The 23,990-nt window shown below is 38.0% G+C and overlaps 1 protein-coding gene across 3 annotated transcripts in view; it reads right to left on the bottom strand.

Moving 5' to 3' along the window:
- Positions 1–298: 298 nt before the first annotated feature.
- The window catches only part of RSPO2 (R-spondin 2), a 158,326-nt gene continuing 134,634 nt past the window's right edge, over positions 299–23,990 (bottom strand). For 2 of the 3 annotated variants that reach the window (XM_024129960.2, XM_007103430.2), the window contains one exon: positions 2,102–2,223. In XM_024129960.2, the coding sequence (XP_023985728.1) occupies positions 2,111–2,223 (113 nt within the window). In that variant the 3' untranslated portion in view covers positions 2,102–2,110. Of the gene's footprint in view, positions 2,224–23,990 lie in introns of all 3 variants that reach the window. The other variant, XM_007103429.2, reaches the window with a different exon arrangement.

The following is a 23,990-nucleotide window of genomic DNA, read 5'->3' as shown; positions in this document are numbered from 1 at the left end:
TGTATAACTGATTCACTTTGTTGTAAAGGAGAAACTAACACACTATTGTAAAACAGTTATACTCCAATAAAGATGTTAAAAATAAAAATAAAAATAAAATAAAATAAAATCCCCACTCTTAATCACTGCTGCAGTGCAATTTATAGCTAAACTAGTTAGTGTCCTAGATGTAGTTACAAACATAGGTTTTAAAAATTTGTCTGTTTTTTTTAAGGAGCAATATTTGGGGGCACAGTTGTTAAATATTGCTTTTTTTCCCCTAAATACATCTCTAAAGAAAATAGTATCTCCAAAAGAATAATTTTGAATTTTTTTAATGCACTAAAAGAACATCCCAGAAACAGAACAGGTATTGACTTATTAACGATGAAGCACTATATAAAGAAGCCCCCTCCCCACTTAGTAAATAGGAATATAGTGTAAATAGATGTGAAAGGAGGTGAACACTTTAGGATTAAATGCAAACCCTAAAGTTGTATACAACATTCATATATGGCTTATTATCTCATAGCATTTTCATAATGACGTATTTGACATTCATATTTATTGGTAAGATGCTTTTGACTCAAAAGTTAAACAAAAATACAGAAGAGGTAGTTTAGCAAATGCAAGGTGAGAAAAAGGCTTTACCTCGCTTTGTTTTTTTCCTCAAAAATCTACAGCCATTCCTTTTTGTTCTAATTTTCTTCTGGATCATCCAGGAAGATAGTGATGCTTTTGGAAGAAGCCAATTCAAAACTCTCTAAGAACTGATTCCCCCAAGTGGATAGTGATGTTTTTGTAACAACTGCTCTGAAAGTCACCTGGGAAGTCTCCACAGTGTTCCTCTCTGTCTTGGATAAGAAAGAAATTCTGCTTCAGAGGAGACCTGTTACGATCTGACCAGCAGTTGTAGGAATTTATTGTGTTTCTCCACCAATTCTATGCATGGTCTCATAAGATGGTAATTTCTACACTGACCTAAGAATATTGGTAGATGCTCTGTCATTGCAAGTCAGGAACTGCTTTATACATATTGAAGTTTGCAATTAAAAGTTTGAAAAATTCTCTAGTTGACCTGTGAAACTGCATAATGAGTACTACAAGTGACTGCATGTAATTTCTCATGTTTTCAGTTGTGTTTCATAAAGTCAACACATCTTAGACTCAAAGGGACTTTGGGCTTCTGACTGCCAGAGGCCTCATGCTTTAGCTGTGGTGAGGAGTAGGGAAGGTCTATTGATATTCAAATTCTCTGACAAGGGCCATTTGACCCTATGTACAAACTAGCTTATCCTATCCTTACAATGAGAAATAAGCCCACAAAGAAAAGAAAAGTTAAGTTTCAAGGGGCAGAAAAACATTCATCAATTCGCAAAACTAGAACAGTCATTTACCAGACAACGGTTAGGAACCACTAGAAACAAAGTGACATAATATTAATCAGGTATGACTTGTTGCACAGAAGAAAGCATAAATACAGTAAATAAGAGGTTTATATGTAGCCCCAGCAGAGTATGTACACATCCAAGCTGCTGTGAAACTGAACGGGAATTCCTGCAGCGGAACCCCAGCTAAAAGCAGTCTCCGGGCACAAGAGTTGGAAGGTAACAGATGCTGAGAACCACGTGTGGTAACACTAAGCAGATATCCACATACCTTGATCCTTGAAAATGCACAATATGAGAAATAAAGGTCACAAGTGAAATAGCACTTTGCCTGCCAAGCGCTGTCTTTCCATAAATATGCACAAGTCAGTTCTCCAGTGGGGGGGTCTGCAGCCTCACACCTCCTGCCCCTCTGTGGGACCAGGGGTGGCTCTCTCTGGGGGCACACAGGGAGCTGAGTCACATGCTGTACACTTAGTCCTGCTGCCACTGCTGCAGGTCGCAAGCTCCCGCCTTCAGTCTCCAGATGCAAATCAAAGCATAAATAACACAGAGACCACGCTCGTGGCTCCTCCTCTCACAACGTTACTGGGAACAGGTACTGGTCCGAGCAGCGCAAATCAGCCCACCAGTGTCCGGGAGTGGAGAGCAGCTCTGTGCACTTTTGCAAAAACAACCCCCAAACAAACAAACAAACAAAAAAAACAGAACAAACAAAAACACACCACCCCGTGTCTTTTATTTTACTGGTTAGCTCTGTCTGTAGCTAGGAAGACGCTGTGTTGCTCCTGGGCTCTTTCTATCAGTTTCTTCTTCTTCTTGTTCTTTCTCTCCTTTGCCTTTGGCGCTCTCTTCCCTACAACAGGGGGAAGAGAAAGAAATGAAGACATGTCAGAAAAGGCTCTTTCTCTAGGAAAGAAAACACAAAACATTAAGAGTTTTATACAAAGCCCATCTGGAAAACATCACCTATGGAAAAAGCAGCCTCAAAGAGAAAATTGTTCACATTAATTTTGACGGAATAATAATAATTTACTAAATTGGATATGCTGTCTCAAACAGAGACTGATCTTCCTGTTACAGGGAACTGGCATATTTAAAAACCTCCCAGCGGCCTGATCAGTCTTGCAAATATCATTCTGCCACAGAAATTCCATGTATCCCCTCCTCCTTTTAACAATGCTACCCTTTACTAGACATCTTTACATCTTTCTACTGCTCCATATGTCAGTGGGTCAAAAGAAAATAAGCATCTATCTACAGTAAATATACCAGAAGTTTCAAACGCCCCTCTCCCTGCCCCCACGGGAGAAGAAAACGTCTAGCTTTTAACATTATTCCCTCAGTGTTCTCCAAAGGCCAATAAATGAAATGACATATGTGGAGTACTTTATTTTCTATAAAAATTCATGAGGACATCATTTTTATGTGGCTTATGGCTTCTTATACAACTCTCCTAGGCAAGTTGGTCTTACTGAGAGCAAGAAAAATGCTTATTTCTGAAGAACTGATAGGTGTGTGTTTTACTACCAGAAAATCACACCCTGTTATCCTATTTCCCTCTTTGCCTTAGCCACTAGGAAGCACAGACCACAGCTAAATAGTTGAGGTTTTCCTCCATCAGGAGTTTTGGGATGCAGTTTTCCCTTTGCTTCTGCGGTATTTTACTTTTTCCATCTTGTGGTATGGTTTCCAGTCTTTATAAGGTCTCAGCATTTCTTTTGCAAGTATGTCTACGTAGGACTGTGAGAAAAAAGAATAAGGAATATAGGCATTTGCTTTAGGTCCTTTGGATTCTAAGCACATAGGAATCATGGGATTTTTAGAACTGAAAAGAGCTTGAAAGTTCATCTGCATTAGAAGTCTGGTGCTGTACACCTTCAGGACAGGAAGGTTCTTCCTCACAGACTACAAAGAATCCTCCTGTCAGCTCTTCTTCCTCCTCTACCTGTCCCTACTTCCAATTTTATCATGCAGTTCCACAAAACTTAAGCTTTCTCTTCCTGTGAGGCCTAGCTATCAGACACCGCAGTCATCAGTACCACAAATAGAACATTCCGTTCTAATCCATGCTCTCCATCCTTCCCACACGTAAGAAACTCAATATTCCCAAGATCCTTTCATTACAGGGATATAGCTGGTCGGCTTTTCAATCCAGGCAATGGAGAAGTGGCTGATATAAGACATGGAAAAGAAACAGACCACAGGTTAGGAAGATAGATATGAGCCATAGGAAACCAGAGTCACAGGAGATTAAAGGAGGCCATGAGATTTTGAAGTAAGGGAGATGCTTCTCATTCCTGCTCTTTCTGATCGGAAAGGGTCTGTCTTGTTTGAGGATGGGAAAGTCTTACTCGTAAGACCCTAGATTCAATAAGTAAAACTTTGCTGAGGTCAACTTTTTATCACAAGAAGAAAGATAAAAAAGAATAACTTATTTTTAATAGGACACTACAGTAAAATAATAAGAATATAAGCATGCCTCGTATTAAATTATGAAGGTCCTTGAAGTTAACTTCTGGTTCTCATTAAATTCTGGCATTATGTTATAATGGCACTTTGCCAACTTAAAACGTAGTTAATCCTACCCAATGAAACTTTAGTCCAAGGCATCATTAGTCAAAGAGACTGTAAAGTTACAACTATTTAGTAACACTGTTTCTAATGATGAGACACACCTAATAAGGACAGAGAGATGAAATACTTAACATAAAATAGCATATTTAAAAAGAAGTTTCACTTATAAAGTTTTATGAGGAAGGTTTTCTTAGTTCTATATTTCCTCTCAAAAAATAACCAAAAAATCCTTAGTTAAAAAAAAAAAAATTGCTGACTACCATGTAAAAATTCAGTTTGTGTTTCATCTATTTAAAGGCTGGAGTTTCTTTTAGAAACAAAATACAATTAAATGAAAAAATAATGCAAACAGTCCTAGATTTTAAAGTGTGCTCTGTTAAGATAAAAATATACTGAATATAATTTAAAGAAAACCTTTCCCAATCACCATTTCAATTCTTTGTATAAATTATGTAGTTGAATGTTAGACGTGTACTCCTTCACTAACAGCAAATCTATGCTAAGTGACTGCAAACTCTCATTTTCAAAGGTTAATTTCATGTCATTTACCTAATATCAATATATTATTCTGATGTAATTGTCAACATCAAGTAGTTTTTGTGTTTGCTGGCTGATAGAACATTGTGTAATAGAAATTCCTCAATATTTGCATAAAGCAGTTCATATTGGGACAAAAAATTCAGAAATGCTTCTGAAAACTTATTTTATAGATTATCCCATTGGCGATAAGTTTTATGGTACTGGTTCCAACTAGAGATGTTTTGGGAGACCTTTTTACAACCCTAAAATTTTTCCTCAGATGTCTCTTTTAAATGACATCTCTGTGCTATTTGTTCACTGCTTGGTTTGGTTTTTGGTCAGCCCCACATCTCACGTAGGATATATTGCAAATACCAAAGGCTTAAGACAATTAGCCAAGACTTGACCATGGATAGTTCTAAATTAACTGAAAATATTTTGTGGTCCATAGTAGGTTGTTTGGACTTTAAGCCAACTCAAAGTAGTAAAATATTAAAACATAACCTAACATAGAGTATGAAAAGGGTCTTGCACACAGTTTCTTCTGAACTCTACTACGATTTTCAAATATAAGGAATTGGTAAGATTAAGGCTAACAGAAATATATATCCCTATTCTTATCTATATATTTGAAAATAAGTTATATTGGACATACAAGTGTGCTAATTTGTTTCCACTTAACTTCTTTACATCTGTGACTATGAAATTAGACTCAGAGAATGACTTGTGTACTTTCAGATTGTTCCACATTAGCAAGTACATTCACCCTGAGCATTTAAGGGCAAATATGATGCCAGTCACCCAGAGAGTAATTCAACCCATGGACTTAACTTTCTTACGTCTCAGTTCACAAGAGAAGACTTGGCAAATATACTGCCCAGGATGAGCAGAAAAGGTGTGAGCTTTATGAGGAGATTGTCAGCCTTCAGCTATGTCCAACTCCAATGAAAAATTCTTCATATCACTGTCCTGAGTACTTGAAGAATGCAGTGGCCTTAAATTACTATTGGGAGAATCTCTTCAAGATCAGGCAGAATCTGATCTACAGAGCAAATCTTTACAGCACTGTTATATGAATGCAAGAAAATGACTGGCCCAGATATAACAGTTTTTAAGGAAAACAATGTGGTTTAATAGAGAAAGGTCCTCTCTGAGAGGAAGGAAACCTGGTAGGTAGGCAGTCTTGTAACTGAGATGTCTGGTAATACATTGTGTTTGTGACTCTCAGTTTCTACATTTATAGGATGAAGATGCTACAATTATCTTTCACTAGAAAGTCAGGAGGCATCGTGTGAAAAAGTTGTGTTCCTAGGATGAAAAGATATGTAAACTATCACTAGCGAGACAAGATTATTATCAAAATGAACAAAGTTAGAAAGATGCTATCAAAGCCACACTCTAACCAACATAATGACATTGACTTGCACACATGTGGAAATGGTCCAACAGGAAAACCTGTCAACTCTTCTACAGGAAAAGGTGAACAGTTCCTTATGGAAATACTTGTAACATCCACCTGTAGATTGCTGCTCTTAGAATCAGGAATAGGACAGATCATTTTGAACCAAGATATCAGGCAGACTTACAAATTACATGACGCTGTGAAAATACTGACTCCACTGCCAGTTAGACATGAATTTCATTCTTTCATAAGCTCCCCGATTCAAGGAAGGTCTTCAAATGATTTTTCCTCTCACTAGATTTAGGTAAGAGTCTTTTTATCATCGGAGCAGTGGTTCTTGTACGTTCAGCAGTAAGGTACAAAGGCTGTCTAGGGTTTGCGTTATGATTACTAAGTGCTTTGAGAAAGACTTCCTAATGGTAAATACAATGAAAGAAAATTGAAGAATAAATTCAGTAGCTGTGACTGTGGAGAAAGATAAAAGCTTCTCTCTATATATACATACACAAACATATACACATACACACACACAAAACTGAGCAAAGTAAGCTACATCATGCAAATGTAATTAACTATAGTTACCATTGTTATAGCCACAACTATGATGACAAGGCTAATCACCTGAAACGAGTACCAATTTTTACTAAATTTTAATGGTTAAGTCTGTGATGCTGACTTGAAACCTGGGCTTCACTGTATTTATGAAATTCACCATGGAGACTAGGGAATCACCTCCAGTCATCCTTCAAAGCAGCTAAAACTGAGGGCAAGAAGTCTGTAACTACTAACTCGATGAATCTTGTCATACTTCAGAGGATGTGCTGGAGGCAAAACATAAGGTTGCTTCCACATCTAAAGCCACAAGGACTGAGATGTAGACAATAAATAGTAATTGGGTTATTTCTTTTTCTCGTATGAGCAACTTTACTTTGCCCAAGAATGAGTAGCAATAGAGATTTATTTATTTAAGAGTGATTGATAATTCTCTGGAAAAATGCCAGCTGATTCCTAAAATACTTTAAAAGCTCAAAAAATACACAAAAGACCTAAATACAATTCATAAAGGAAATAAAATCGCTAATAAATATATTTAAAGAATCAAATCTCATACTTAAAACCTCCAACTAAGATGAGTTGCCACCGCAAAGATTCTTAAAAGTAAAAATATGTAAAAAGCTAGTGAGAAAATGGTAAGACAGCATCAGGATGCATTATGAGAAAATAAAATTGATACAGCCTTTTTGAAAAGCCATCTGGCTTTTGACTCAGATTTAGGAATCTATCCTAGGAAAATAACCTGAAGTTGAACAGAGATTTCTGCATAGAGATGTTTACTATAATTCTGGAAGAATTGTAAATTACCTAAATGTCCGACTACAATTTTTTATGACCTCTTCTTTTTATGATTACAGAAATAATAAAGTTTCTTTTCAGCTATGAATTGAAGTATTTTGTATTTTAAGGCCATGACAGTTAAATTTATTCCCAAGAGTACTACTATTACTTGTCCCTAAAACTTGTCATAAATGGGTATAAGAAAAAGCCTGTAAATCAAAAGCATTCCTACTGTGGTGGTAGGCAGGTTCTTTCGTGGAGGGATCAATCACAATTGCATCTAACACATGAAGGTTTAAGAACTACTAACCTAAATATTTTAGACATTAAGAATGGATGTTGGCTCACAAAGCTTCTTGTATCTAGAAAGGTGTCCAAGTAGGCAAATATGTTGAGCATGCCTGGGATCTACCCCTCTATTTTCTACAAAGTCCAAGATAAAAATCTTTCCACTGTTCACAGTGGTTCAGAACAACATATTGATGGTTATTTATTTACATCAGCTGGAGAGTCAGAGACAGTGAGCTAGAACGAGTAAAGCAAATGAACCTATTTGGCTCCTTTACAGTACAGAGTTCCTTAATTGGCATTTTAAATAACATCTATCCGGTTTTTCAAAACTACACTCTACTAAAAACATTTCACAGAGAGAGACCGTTGTCTTTCTAAAGGACTGGTAAATTGTTCAATAGTTGTTTGATGACTGTGATCAAATTTTCTTTGAGAAAAAAATAATCTAGAGACAAACCAATAAATGTCATAGTGTTGAAAAATAAGAAGCCACCTACTAAGGAAACTTTACTGGACATCTTGAATTTCAAGTCATAACTTGAAACTTCCAAGTGGTCACTTAGTCATTTCATCTTTATAAAAAGACAAAAAAAGAGCATGTGCTTTCAAAATCTATACACAATCTGGAGATAGCTTACCAGTTAGCTTGTTCATCTTACAAGGCTATTGGTGGAGAGTGACAACCATCCAAAATAAAAAATAACTGACAAAATGGGCTTCTCTAAACATACAAACATGAAAGTCATTCAGAAATCAGAATACTTACTACCTATGCAGATTTATACTAATTTGTAAGCTGTAGTACAATAAGCTGATTCTGACTGTGTGTTACTGTTCTTTTATCTGTAAAATTTTACCATATTTTTTGTCGCAAAAAGAAGAGTACAAAATGGCCTCTACTCAAAGACATTTTAGTAGGCATGAGGTCTGTTGCCTATTTTGCTGAAAGGAAGTCCCATTTGGTTTAAAAAATCTTGTTTCATTGTTCAAATTGATGAAAATGGAAGAGGAAAGCTAATCCTGAGGATGACCTGAACCTTTATGAATTAAGTGTATCACCACTAAGATTTCTTGCACATGGTGTTTCAAAATTTCCTCATTGTATAGCTCTGGAGAAAATTATTGTTCTTCGGGTCTAAGATACAATTTCTATTACCAAGCCCTTACCAACCCATTTGAAGCAGTAAAGACTACAGAGAAGTAACCTGAATAATATCTAGGTTTGTTCCATACAACATTGATCACTCCAGTTGAATTGTTTAACTTAAGTTCTTAGAAATCTGGTACCTCAAACAGGAAAGAAAAAAAAAATCAGTTTAGACAAGATTCCATGGAGTTTAAGATAGGTGAGAATAAACAAAAAGAGGTGGTTTCAAAAATGTCTCAAGTTCTTTTCGTAACTGCTTTAGGTTCACTGTCAAGGACAAAGAGTTTCAGAGTAGTGAAAACTAAAATCAAACTGTCCAAAATTTCATTTGTGTGAAAAATATATATATAACTCTACCACAAGGGGGCAATAATTCACTTTTACTGTAAGAGTATCTCTGGTTAAAAATATATATATATATGGGGAGATTTTAGGCTCTAATTTCTTAAATACTTTCTTTTAACCCCAACTGAAGGTCTTCTTTTTTTTCTTTTTAGCCAATGGTAAGCTCTCTGGTGGACTAAAGAATAGGTAGCAAGATCCAAATGCTGCACGAGGAAAAATGTAATTACATTTCTATTAAAAAGATGTTTGAAGGTAAAGGAGGCTAAGAGACAAGAAAATAAAGATGAAATCTGCTATTCAAACAGTGATTTAGGGGAAAAAAGCATTATTCACAAACCCAGGTTCCCATTTTCTTACGGGGAAAGTTAACATAAAGTACCTGCAAAGAACAGGTCCTTTTCTCTTAGGTCTCTTATCTATAAGAATAGAGTTGTAAATCTAAAAATGATTGTCATTATCTTCTGGTGCAGGAAGTGCACAGAGATTTAATATCAAGTACAAAAGCTGATTGTTAGGTGGTGACTCCTGAGCAAGGCTTCTGATCACGTTGGCTTCCCAGCCTCAGGAAGTGGACCATGTTGGGGAGGGTGGAGAGACAGCAAGTATACCCGACATTACTACCCTCTGCTCTAGTGCAACTCTGCTAAATGCTTTAGAAATGAAGCAAGCCAGGCACAGAGAAACCCAAGTGACCTATCCAAGTTCCTACAGCTAATTAGCAGCAGAGCTGGACTGGGAACCAGGTCTCAATATTTCTCTCCTATATAATTTTACAGCTTTAAAAGTCCCTGGATAAGAACACAGCAATAGAGTTATTTTTCAAGAAAGACAGAAAAGTATTAGAAGATGGCTAATATTACTCTGACAGAGTCCTATGAGCAAAAGCCATGGCCTCATCATAACTGAAAACCCATTATGAACTGTTAATACAGCATACATGACAACTTATCTGTAACTTAGAGACTTTCTCTAAATATACACTGCATTGACTCATTGCTTATTCTTTTCCTTACCTTTTATCAAGATGCAATCTATAAAATGTCTTGGTGGGGTGAGTGGATTGGTGGACATTCCTGCTATGGACCATGCACAGGAAGTGCTTCACACACATTCTCATGCAATTGAACATCATCAAAAAATTTAAGCATTCAAACCGTTCTGCTAGAATGTCATGCAGCTATGCACCCTGAATTTACTCAAAATAACTAAAATTTGCAGAAAACAATCAGGCTCATTTGCCACTCTTAAATTAAGTCAGGAAAAAAAAATCAGGTTTTGCAGAGAAAATGATACTGATGTCATTTGATTAGGAGTGATGGGATAACCAGAGAAGAATTCCAAGTTGCTCCAAAGCTGACTTCGTACTATAACGGAAGGTACCTTTTAAGATAATTCCATTTGAATAAGACGATTTAATCCCTTCATCTTGGGCTTCAATCAATAACCGTTAACTAAATGAAAAAAAAAAAGTCCAAGAAATGATATTTAGGACTATCATCATACGGCAAGCATTTATTTAATTTGGATTCAACACAATTTGGAACTTGAAGACATACTTACAAGCAAGAAGAATGTAAGTAATGGTTTCTACATGGCAGCTACGTCAGAGCATGGGTTATCAGTTCAGGCTATGGCTCACCTAAGTGGCAGCCCTTACCTGAGGACAGTCAACACAGGGTGACGTGAGGGGATGCATGTTCCAGCCTCCATAACTGCATCCCCTCCTCTGTGGCCCTGCACTTTGAACCTTCCTCACCAAAAAATTCACCACCTTTTATTGCAATTTTATGTGTGCTTATATTTCACGGCTACTAGTTTGGGAATAATTACAAATAGCTACAATGTAATGCCAATATGTGCCACAGAGTACTGGTTAGAGTCTTCCTAAAAATTAAGTTACAGATAGTCACTCAAATTTATCTCAATTAATATGGTGAGTTAGAGCAAAGATGTCTGGGCTAGATCCGAACACTGAATGTGGTCAGGAAACAAAACCATAGGGTCTTTGTCATCCATCACCAAGCGAACTCTCTTGTTTTTCCTGGGCTCCACATGGCTTCTGCCCTCAACTCCAGCTTACACATGGTTTATGAAGGCAGCCCTGGCCCTGAATAAACCCATGACCTTTCAGCTTACCTCCCTCTTATAACGGCCTCAATCTCTTTTGCCTTAATTGCATATTCCCAAGAGAAGAACTCAACATGCCTCGCTCCCCCTCAGTTAAACTACAGAGTCATGGATGCCTGGCCAGTCCATGGATAGGTCACTCCCAGGTCTAGCCTGGAGGGGTGGGTGAGTCACATGACACTGGACTAGGCAGGCTTCTAGGATACATGGTTAAGAACATGGGTTTGGGAGTCAGTCATAGATTCAAAGCAGAGCTCTGCCTCTCAGAAGCTAGTGATCTTGGATCAGTTACTTTTTCTAAGGCTTAGCTTTCTTATTTCTGAACTAATAATATCAATGGTACCCACCTCAGCATTGCTGTAAAGGATAAAGAAAATGTGTGTCAAGTTTCAGATACTATACCTGGCATGTACATGCTAAATCAATTCTAGCACCAGATGAGGTGCCTCGTGTGTATTATTTCTAATCCTTATGACAGCCCGCAAGGTAAGCATTATTTTCACTTTGCCGATGAGGAAATAGGTTTAGAGAAGTTAAGAAAACAGCTCAGGATCACATAGCTCGGCAGTGATTCAAACCAACATCTGGCAGATTCTAAAACCTGTACTCTTTCCACTATACTCTTTGGATCCCTTGTGCCCAGCAAAACTTCTTTGATCTCATAATCATTTAATTGGCTGCTGAACAAACAAATTAATCAGTAAATACTAGGCTGGAGGCATCAAGATCCCCACCCAGTCCCCCAGCACATCAGGGTGCTCTTGGGCCCTATTAGCTCCCCAGTGGGACTGGCCTACAACCTCTATTTCTCATGTTAATTATTCCTTGGGTTAAAGGCGTTCAAAGCCTCAGTTGCCTGGGGTCAAGCAACACATTTAGCGCAACTCAGTATCAACAGTGCGCCCGTGGTAAAACTCAAGGGAAGATGACACAGGATGTTTCTTTTTCAGCTGAGAGTTGGAAGAAGTTTAGACCTGTGGTTCCAAAAGCTAGTTTATGGGCCAGAGATAGTACAATCCTCCAGGGAGTTTTTTTCTTTTTTTAAATATAGGTTTCCTAGCCATACACTGACTCCTGAATGAAACCTTCAGGAGGGAAAATCCAGAATTCTTTTGCTAAGCCTCAGACATGATTCAGTGCAAAGTTAAAGATACATGCAAGTCGAGAGCATAAAGCTGTGCTGAAAAGGGTGTGGGCAGGAGAGAGAAAGGACTTTGGAACAGGATAAAGAAAGGAGTGCTAGGCATCCCTTCAAAATGAATGGCTTCCTCCTTCCCAACTGAGCTGACAGGTAGCTTCCGAACTGTGAAATGAAGCAAGCCTCTTTGTGCCTGGACTACCTTCCCTAGGTTCTCTTTGTGGTGATGCCCCGAGAAAGCAGCAGAGATCAAGCTGCCTGTGTTGAGAGGAATGTATACACGAGGAAAGGGTCCCTTATCTTTTTGTTCAAGCTAGGTCACTCATGTTGTGGGTCACTCATGTTACAGCAGATTCATTTCTCCTGTGGTTATGTTCCACAAACTTGCTTTACTCTAAAGAATATCTCAATTCACTCAACGGGTTCTGTTTTGAAAGACAATCTACTTGGTTTGCAGAAATTCTAAAGAGTTGGACAGAAGAAAAAGGAAAACAAGATTATAGTTGAAAAAAACTAAAATTATTATCAAATTTGGAGCTTCTGCCTTACTAGGATACAGATCTGGCACTTCAAAAATTGGAGAAACAGAAGAAGGACCCCTTAGACCAGGTGACGCAAAGACCAGAGGTATTGAAATGTTATTGGTTGCATCACAGAAAGAAGGAAGCATATTACAAGTCTTTTTCCTTCTTTCAGAAAGGTGCTATGAGTTTCCTCCATGTTATTAAATGATCATCATCATCATGCTGCTGCTGTTAGCTGTGTGCCAGGCATTAAGTTTTTTACATATGTCCACTCATTTCATACTAAAAATATTCCTATGAAATAGATACTCTCTTTGGTGCCACTTTGCAGAAGAAGAACCAGAAGATCAGAGAGGTAAGGTGACCTAAGATGGCACAGCCAGTAAGTGGTAGAGTTTGGATTTGAAAGCAGTCTCGTCCCAAAGCTTACACTCTTATCCGTTATGCTATACTTTCTCTCATCACCTTCATGGTATAATAAATATGATCTCCTTAGAGGGAGGAGAGAAAGAAGGAATCAGTGTTACACTCTTCCCTTTAATCATAAACTCCCACAAACCCTATGAATAGGTCATTCAGTCAAAGGGTTGAACCACTAAATTCATAAAATGGAGGCTGGGACCATCATTGGTTTGTTACAAGACCAAGATGATCAAGGGCATATTTTCTTTGTTATTCTTGCAGAACAAGGAAAATAAACAAATATTTGCCAAAATAAATAGTCTCCATCTATAAGTAAAGACCAGACAAATGTTTTGGTCACTATAGAATCTCTGTCAACCACCCAAGTAGTAGCAATGGATTTCAATTAGAGGAAAAATATTTTACAAGGTACTCTAAAATAACATGTTCAACACACCTAATGATTATTAGAGACATCACATCTCTAAGGTTTCAAAAAGTCTGCAACCTTTGCTGGGTTTTCTTGAATCCTAATATCTTTGTGATTACCAGATATTAAAAGAGCAGGATATAGCTAACAATTATTTTTTCCACAAACATCCTACTGTTTAATAAAATGAGTTTACTTCCCCCCAACTGGAAATGGTATTTCACTCTCCAGAAAAAGTACATAGACTGTTAAACATATAATATAAACTGAAATCAAAAGAAAGTGCTAAACATCCATACACACACACACACACACACACACACACACACTCATATACATAATAAGTATCTGTATTATTTCCCAAGCATTGTTCATGGTCATGTTTATATCACTATATTCTAATCAGTTTTATTTGACTTAGGTGTTAAAGAAAAATGAGAAGTGAAAAGTTTACATATAACATGAAAAAAATTTAAATGTAATGGAAATTATTTAAAATAAATCATCACTGAATCAGATATCCAAGAGGACTCTTGCATTCCAAACTACTATAATTTCAGTAAAGACATCACCTGGAATTTGATAAGAAAAACTACATAAAAGAATATCAGTGAGCTATTACTATGTTATAGAATACATACTCTCAGTCTGAGCAGTGCAGGTTCCAGGACCTGAGCTGAAACTTCACCTAAAAGTATCAATATGAAAATGGTTATTTTAAAAAGGACTTTGAGGAAAGACTACAGAGAATGCTTTGCCAAGAAACAAAAAAGATGTCAATGCTCACAGGATACGTGAAAAATTATCTTCTAAAATAGAACTGTTTTCTACCTTTCACTATGTTGCTAATCAAAAGTACATAAAATTATAGCTACAAAGCTATAACACAACCATAATAATTTCTTTATCAGGGAAGTTAAGGACCAAGTTACTGAGAACAGATATGAAAAGCTTTTCTGCTTTACCATTTTTCAAAAATTAGGTAACCATTGTTCTGACAACAGCTTAATTAGAACTCAGTTGGAAAACAAGGAATGAATTAAGAAACTTCTGGAAATCGCTTCCCATCAGTTTGGTTCTAATACAAAACAGAAAAAAAATGTATGGGTGATAAATATAAGATTAATACTTATACTTTGATACTTTTTTGAAGGAATAAATATTTTTAAACTGCCTTAAATTATTGTGTTTCCAAGTCTTCTTATAGAAAAATTTAAAATTCCACCAAATAATGCCATCTAAATATTTTGTTAAAAGCTAAATTGATTCTAACATAAATCAAGACTTTTTTTGAAAGAGAACTGCAGATATATGTTAATGACTATTTAAACTTAAATTCTGGGTCACTGAAAGTTTCAGTAGCAATGAGGTAGTCTATTCCAAATTACTGGAGACAGTTTCTCTGAGGGGTGTGTGTGTGTGTGTATGTATTCATAAATGCATGTGTATCCAAAATATATCCACCTCCATAGACTACCTGGGCACATTAGTTGGGAGAACAGCTTACTTTCATGTAAATATATGTGTGTTTATCTTACAGCATAAAATTATATTCTTTAGGATTATGACCAACAAATTACAAGTTTCTTATAAGACTAAAAAAATCTGGGGAATTAAAAATTATAAACTCAAAAGGAGTAGCAAAATTGCTACAGTAGAAGTTTATGGTTTGGAGTCATCACTAATCAATGCTATTTTTCCGGCTCTGACGGAACATTTTGCACTGAACAGCAGAGTTTCTTTAAGCATCCAGTTTTTATGCCATAAAATACAGGAAAATGATTCCTATTTACTAAGAGCAGAGCATGACTTAAGATCTCTCCTCCAGTTCCTGTATTTATAATAAAATATGGAAACAACTGAAAATCTGGACAAGAGGAAGTTGTGTGGTGAGAGGAAAGAAGGGAGAGAGGAAGGAAAGAAAAGGAGGGAGACATAAATGATTAATTATTATGGCTACCACTCAACTCAAATACAAATTGGTCTAGGGGACCATTTTAGAAATATTTCCTCATTTAGAAATCAATCACTGATGTCACCCAAATGACAAGGAAACATTTTCATCATGATAGGGTATGATTTTTGAAGGCTTACTATACTACTACTTGTTAGAGCTTATAAGCTGGTATAAAGATTGCTTTGTCATAGGTCCTATCCTAAGGATTTCCATTACAAAAACACCAATGAGACTGAATCATAAAGAGGTTCTAAACACACGATCCTTTGGGGAAGTAGGCACGGGAGATGTTACAAAAACAAAATGGCAACATTTGGGTCATATGCCATTTTGTTCTAAGTATTAAAGAAATACCTAAAACGTATAAAGGCAGTATGATGACTATAGTTACTAATACTGTAGTACATACTGGAAATTTGCTAAGAGTAGATTTCGGGTGCTCTCATCCAACACACAAAAAGTAGCTATGTGAGAAGACATGTTAATTAGCTAAACTGCAGTAATCATTATGTAGATGTATATCAAATCATCATGTTGTACACATGAAATATATACAATTCTTATTTTAAAACTAAAAGAAAATGGCCATTTGATTTGGTCATTAGGATGTCATCAGTGACCTTTAAGGCAGGAGTTCAGTGATGCTGAATGCAGAGACCAGGCGGGCCGGAGTAAGTCAGACTTGAGTGAGGGAAGATGAGAGAGTGAAGGCTCCACTACACAGCACTGTTCTGAGAGAGACAGGAGGGGCGAGCAAGGGGTTCTTCAGGATGGGGAAATCTGAGGTTATTGAAGGCTGAGGAAGAGAAGCAAACAGAGGGTGGAGATGGTTTCTTCTATGGCTACAATGCATCTGGCCACATTCACATTATCAAAGAGATAAAGAAAAAAGCAAAGATAAGGGATTCTCCCCAGGCAAAACTGTATTAGCGACTTATCTGGTAATATTAGATTTGAGCAATCGAAACTAATTCCTGTGTAAATCGCTCTGTCTATGGAGTGCATGGAAATCCAGAGGCCACGGGACATGTTTAATAACCTTCCTTGATTCCTAATTCCTTCCTCATACTGTCATTCCTAGGTCTCTTTACAAGAGAAAGCCAAAAAATTAATGGTCTTTCCAGCAGGAAAGAATTGAATAAATGTATTCTCTGTGCCAAACTGTGATAATAAAAAGTAAATAAATAAAGTTAAAGGAAAAAAAAGTAATATTTGAGCATAAATCCTTTCCCAAATTCATTCCACATAACTCCACAAATTGCGCATTATGTAAGTTGAGTACACTGATGAAATACTGTGGCTTTTCCATTGAGTAATAAATATTCCCTAATGCCAGCAAAATTTTATTTTATAGGTAGAAATTAGATCAGTTCCCATTAAGGGTTATCTTAATGCATAATGTTATGTGGGTAAAGAGTTTTTTCCCTAAGTGCTCCTCCATGGGAATTTTATATACTATCAACTAAGATTGGTATGTACCCATATATGTATACATTCAAAATTAAGTGCAACAAATTAAAATATGAAGTAGATGAAAAAAATAATGAAGTATTTACATATATGTCTGGTTTAAGTGTAAAGTAATACAACCCTTCTGAAAGGAGCTTTTCCCCTATGTTTTCTTCTAGGAATTTTAGGGTCACAAGTCCTACATTTCAGTCTTTAATCCATTTTCAGTTAATTTTTGGTGATGTAAGATAAGGGTTCAAATTCATTCTTTTGCATGTGGATATTTAGTTTTCCTAAAGCCATTTATTGAAGAGACTATCCTTTCCCCATTGAGTATTCTTGGCTTCCTTGTCAAATATTAGTTGACCAGATATGTGTGGGTTTATTTCTGGGCTTTTCTATCCTGTTCCGTTGATCTGTGTGTCTGCTCTTATGCCAATACCATACTGTTCTGATTGCTATAGCTTTGTAATAGTTTGAAATCAGGAAGTGTGATGCCTCCAGTTTTGTTCTTCCTCAAGAATTGCTCTGGTTATTCGGGGTCTTCTGTGGTTCCATATGAAAATTAGGATTGTTTTTCTATTTCTGTGAAAGATATTATTGGAATTTTTGTAAAGATTACTCTGAATCCATAGACGGCTTTGGGTAGTATGAACATTTTAACAATATTCACTCTTCCAGTCTCTGAACATGGGCTATCTTTCCATTTATTTGTGTCTTCTTCAATTTCTTTCATTAATATCTTATATAGAACATTCACTTCCACAGTTAATTTCTAAATTTTTTTTTACTCTTTTTAATGCTATTATAAATGGGATTATTTAATTTTTTTCCAGTAGGTCATTGTTAGTGTACAGAAATGCAACTTATTCTTTGTATGTTGATTTTGTATCCTGAAACTTTACTAAATTTGTTTATAAGGTATACATTTTTCGGTGGAGTTTTAAATTTTTTCTGGGAACAAGATCATACCATCAGCAAACAGCCTATTTTACTTCTTCCCTTCCAATTTGGATGCCTTTTATTTCGTTTCCTTGCCTAATTGCTCTGGCTAGGAATTCCAGTAATATGTTGAACGGTAAGAGTAGGCACCCTCTCAACTGCATGGTCTTCGGTGAATGCTGCAGGGGGAAGGATGTCTTCAGAGGCCACAAGGGCTTTTGGGGTTCTCAGTGGTGACTCCCAGTTCAGATGTTAGGCACTAAGGCAGGCAGCAGTAGTGGCTGGAGCCAGTGGTGTGCACACACTCAGGTTTAGGAAGCCAGCTGCAGGTAGCTGGGTAGTGGCAGGGGCCAGTTGCAAACACACACACACACTGCACACACTGGTGGGAGGCAGGGCAAGCAGTAAGGGCTAAGGCCAACTGCAGTGCACTGGAAGCTGTGAGGGTGCTGGCTGTCAGTGTGCCCTACCATGGCTGCTGGTTCTGATCTCTGGTGCACAGCAGTGGAGCCTGACATCAGGAGTGAGGCTAGTAGCACGTGGTATATAGCTGGAGCAGCTAGCTGCAGGTGAGCACAGTGGTACAGGCCAGTGATAGGAGACAGGGCTAGATCCAGACCCACAAGCAGCTGTGGGGACCCTGGCTGTCAGCATACCCTCCTGTGGCTGCGTAGTCTCTCCAGTGATGGAGGTTGGGCCAGAGGCATGCAGTTGTGGCTTGCTGCAGATGAGCCTAGTGGTGCAGGCCAGTGACAGAAGACAGGGCCAGATCCAGGACCACAAGCAGCTGTGGAGGCCTTGGGTATCAGCATGCACTTCCATGGCTGTAAGACCTGGTCACAGGTGCACACATGGTAGTGGAGGTCAGATAAGCAGTGCGCAGGTACACAGCTGGAGGGGTTAGCCCAGAGAGCACACACAGCAGCAAGGTCAGCTGGGGGCTCTGGGCTGGCGTCTGGTACTCATGCAGCCACAGAGGATCCTGGGCTTTTGCTGGGGTGGGAGGGACAGGGGAGTGGGGAGGGACTCAGGTGGCTGGTGTCAGCAAACATGAATACCGGGGGGCAAAAACCCAGTGACATCTGTGGTGGCTGTGCTGGCCCTTGGTTTCTTCAGTAGTGAAAGCTGTTTTCATCTGCAGGACACGTCACTGGGAGCAGTGGCTTCTTTCACTGTGTATCTGACACTGGAGCCCGTGCACTTCTTCCTTGTTCCCACCCAACTTTATGGGTCATGTCTCAGGTTTGCTGGTCTCTGGAGGTGGTGACTGAAGTGGGTCCTTCACGTAATACTCCAAAGGGCTGGGGAAGCTGGTCATTCACCCCGCTCTTCCTTTCCCTGTGAGGCAAACTCTTTCCAGCTGGGGAGTTTTCCTTGGTGCCAAGAATGCAGCCTTGGGGGATAGGATGATGGAGGTGAAAGGAAATGTTCTTCCTTCTCTTTTTGTGTGGTTATTCTCAGGTTTTTTTGTTCCACTGGGTTGCTGAAGTTTCTCAAGTGGGTTCCAGAGCTCTCCCAGAGCTGTTTTTGTTTGTGGATAGCTGTCTAATTATTGATTTTTGTGGAGGGATGGGGGCTGGGGATCTCCTACTCTGCTATCTTGGTGAAGTCAGAGATAATTCTCTACTTTATAAACTGAATGGTAGGGTACAGGATGATTTTATCATTGTTCTTTAAACAGCAAATATAAATTACATGTACTTTTTAGTAAGTATAATGTTTCTTTAAAAAATACAAAAATCACTGTAAAATATCCACTCCCAAAATAGAAAAACAACCCCCAGAAATAACCATAGTTAACCAAGATGATTTTATCATTGTTCTTTAAACAGCAAATATAAATTACATGTACTTTTTAGTAAGTATAATGTTTCTTTAAAAAATACAAAAATCACTGTAAAATATCCGCTCCCAAAATAGAAAAACAACCCCCAGAAATAACCATAGTTAACCAAAGGTATGTGTGTGTGTGTGTGTGTGTGTGTGTATATATATATATATATATATATATATATATACACACACACATCCTGTAAACAAAAGTGTTACTGTATCATAAATGCTAATCAACTACTTGGTTTCTTAAGATATTCTGCAATGTTTTTTCAAGAAATGAATACACTGGCATTATACTTTATAATTGTTGTATATTTAAGTATATTTCTGTCCTTTCAAAACAGTAATCCTCATTATCTGAATCTAATTCATTCCTGAAAACATGCTGGATGGCAAATTTTTGGATAATGGAGCCCTGTCTTCTATTTCCAAAATGGAAAAAGTAACTTCCAGTTTATGAAAATATCCTAATTTCCCAAATATCACTAAAATCCTTGAAAACATCTATGTAATAATCCAACCAAGGCTTTCTGAATTAAAAAAGAAATTTAAATAACCTAATTACCTGTTTAATAAAATTCAATAAACTCTGATAGATGTGTTTGTGTTAACGAAGCAATGATACTGTATAGTACCAGAAGCCTTCTATATTGGGAAGTAAAGTGAGCAGTGAGAAACACTATAGTGGTGTGACCCCAAGATAGCTGCCATCATTTTCTTCCTTACTTGTATGCGTACGCCACACTCTCATCCACAGGAGGAGTCTGTTCCTCCACTCCCTTTGAATCTGGACTGGCCTTAGCAGCTTGTATGACAGAGGTAATATTTTGGAACTTCTTTCATTAGAAGCATTGCATCTCCATTCTGGGTCCACCATCCTGTGAGGAAACCCAAGCTGATCACGTGGAGAGGCTATGTGAATAGAGAGACAACAGCCAGCACCAACTGTTCCACCATGCCAGCCCAGGAGCCAAACGTGGCAGTAAGAAGCCTACAGATGGGTCCACCTTCAGCAGTCACTTGACACAACAGAATGAGTGTCCCCAAGTGAGACCCTCCCAGCCACAACCTGTCCACTCTTGGATCCATGCAAAATGATAATGAAATTCTTGATTTTAAGCTACTAAATTTTGGAATGTTTGTCGCTAATTAATAGAGAAATGCAAATCAAAACTACAATGAGGTATCACCTCACACCAGTCAGAATGGCCATCGTCAAAAAATCCACAAACAGAGGGTGGAGTCAAGATGGCGTAATAGGAGGATGTGGAATTCACATCTCCTCACAAGTAGGGCACCTACCAGGCACCGGTGGGGGACCATGGACACCTAAGGGGATGGGAGGAACCACGAGTGACCAGCGTGCAGGATCTTGGTTCCCAGGCCAGAGTTCGGGCCCAAGCTCCTGTGGTGGGAGCTCTGAGTCCAAACTGCTGGAATAACAGAGAACCTCAGACCCCAGGGAATATCAATCAGAGTGAGGCCTCCCAGAGATCCTCATCTCAGCACCAAGACCCAGCTCTATCAAACTGCTTGCAAACTCCAGTGCTGGACATCTCAGGCCAAACAACCAGGAAGAAAGAAATACACCACCACCCATCAAAAAAAGGAAAAAAAATAAATAAAACGACAAAATAATTTGTTACAGACAAAGGAGGAAGGTAAAAACCTACAAGACCAAATAAATGAAGATGAAATAGGCACCGACCTGAAAAATAATTCAGAGTAATGTTAGTAAAGATGATCAAAAATCTCAGAAACAGAATGGAGAAAATACAGGAAACATTTAACAAAGATCTAGAAGAACTAAAGAGCAAACAAACAGTGATGAACAACAAATTACTGAAATTAAGAATACTCTAGAAGGAATCAATAACAGAATAACTATCATAAATGCTAATCAACTACTTGGTTTCTTAAGATATTCTGCAATGTTTTTTCAAGAAATGAATACACTGGCATTATACTTTATAATTGTTGTATATTTAAGTATATTTCTGTCCTTTCAAAACAGTAATCCTCATTATCTGAATCTAATTCATTCCTGAAAACATGCTGGATGGCAAATTTTTGGATAATGGAGCCCTGTCTTCTATTTCCAAAATGGAAAAAGTAACTTCCAGTTTATGAAAATATCCTAATTTCCCAAATATCACTAAAATCCTTGAAAACATCTATGTAATAATCCAACCAAGGCTTTCTGAATTAAAAAAGAAATTTAAATAACCTAATTACCTGTTTAATAAAATTCAGTAAACTCTGATAGATGTGTTTGTGTTAACGAAGCAATGATACTGTATAGTACCAGAAGCCTTCTATATTGGGAAGTAAAGTGAGCAGTGAGAAACACTATAGTGGTGTGACCCCAAGATAGCTGCCATCATTTTCTTCCTTACTTGTATGCGTACGCCACACTCTCATCCACAGGAGGAGTCTGTTCCTCCACTCCCTTTGAATCTGGACTGGCCTTAGCAGCTTGTATGACAGAGGTAATATTCTGGAACTTCTTTCATTAGAAGCATTGCATCTCCATTCTGGGTCCACCATCCTGTGAGGAAACCCAAGCTGATCACGTGGAGAGGCTATGTGAATAGAGAGACAACAGCCAGCACCAACTGTTCCACCATGCCAGCCCAGGAGCCAAACGTGGCAGTAAGAAGCCTACAGATGGGTCCACCTTCAGCAGTCACTTGACACAACAGAATGAGTGTCCCCAAGTGAGACCCTCCCAGCCACAACCTGTCCACTCTTGGATCCATGCAAAATGATAATGAAATTCTTGATTTTAAGCTACTAAATTTTGGAATGTTTGTCGCTAATTAATAGAGAAATGCAAATCAAAACTACAATGAGGTATCACCTCACACCAGTCAGAATGGCCATCATCAAAAAATCCACAAACAGAGGGTGGAGTCAAGATGGCGTAATAGAAGGATGTGGAATTCACATCTCCTCACAAGTAGGGCACCTACCAGGCACCGGTGGGGGACCATGGACACCTAAGGGGATGGGAGGAACCACGAGTGACCAGCTTGCAGGATCTTGGTTCCCAGGCCAGAGTTCGGGCCCAAGCTCCTGTGGTGGGAGCTCTGAGTCCAAACTGCTGGAATAACAGAGAACCTCAGACCCCAGGGAATATCAATCAGAGTGAGGCCTCCCAGAGATCCTCATCTCAGCACCAAGACCCAGCTCTATCAAACTGCTTGCAAACTCCAGTGCTGGACATCTCAGGCCAAACAACCAGGAAGAAAGAAATACAACACCACCCATCAAAAAAAGGAAAAAAAATAAATAAAACGACAAAATAATTTGTTACAGACAAAGGAGGAAGGTAAAAACCTACAAGACCAAATAAATGAAGATGAAATAGGCACCGACCTGAAAAATAATTCAGAGTAATGTTAGTAAAGATGATCAAAAATCTCAGAAACAGAATGGAGAAAATACAGGAAACATTTAACAAAGATCTAGAAGAACTAAAGACCAAACAAACAGTGATGAACAACAAATTACTGAAATTAAGAATACTCTAGAAGGAATCAATAACAGAATAACTGAGACAGAAGAACGGATAAGTGAGCTGGAAGTTAAAATGGTGGAAATAACTGCCAGGGAGAAGAATAAAGAAAACAGAATGAAAAGATTGAGGAGAGTTTCACAGACCTCTGGGACTTTAAACACACCAACATTCGAATTTTAGAGGTCCCAGAAGAAGAAGAGAAAAAGAAAGGGTCTGAGAAAATATTTGAAGAGATTATAGTCAAAAACTTCCCTAACATGGGAAAGGAAATAGTCAATCAAGTCCAGGAAGGAGAGAGAGTACCATACAGGATACACGCAAAGAGAAACACGCCGAGACACATACTAATCAAACTATCAAAAATTAAATACAAAGAAAAATATTGAAAGCAGCAAGGGAAAAGCAACAAGTAACATACAAGGGAATCCCCATAAGGTTATCAGGGGATTTTTCAGCAGAAACTCTGCAAGCCAGAAAGGAGTGGCAGGACATATTTAAAGTGATGAAAGGGAAAAATCTACAACCAAGATTATTCTACCCAGCAAGGATCTCATTCAGATACAATGGAGAAATTAAAAACTTTACAGATAAGCAAAAGCTAAGATAATTCAGAACCACCAAACCAGTTTTACAACAAATGCTAAAGGAACTTCTCTAGGCAGGAAACACAAGAGAAGGAAAA

The sequence above is a fragment of the Physeter macrocephalus genome, chromosome 15 (assembly GCF_002837175.3).
Source record: "Physeter macrocephalus isolate SW-GA chromosome 15, ASM283717v5, whole genome shotgun sequence".
Taxonomy (NCBI): Eukaryota; Metazoa; Chordata; class Mammalia; order Artiodactyla; family Physeteridae; genus Physeter; species Physeter macrocephalus.
The sequence above is the reverse complement of the archived record's forward strand: the minus strand, read 5'-3'. Positions and strand labels throughout refer to the sequence as shown.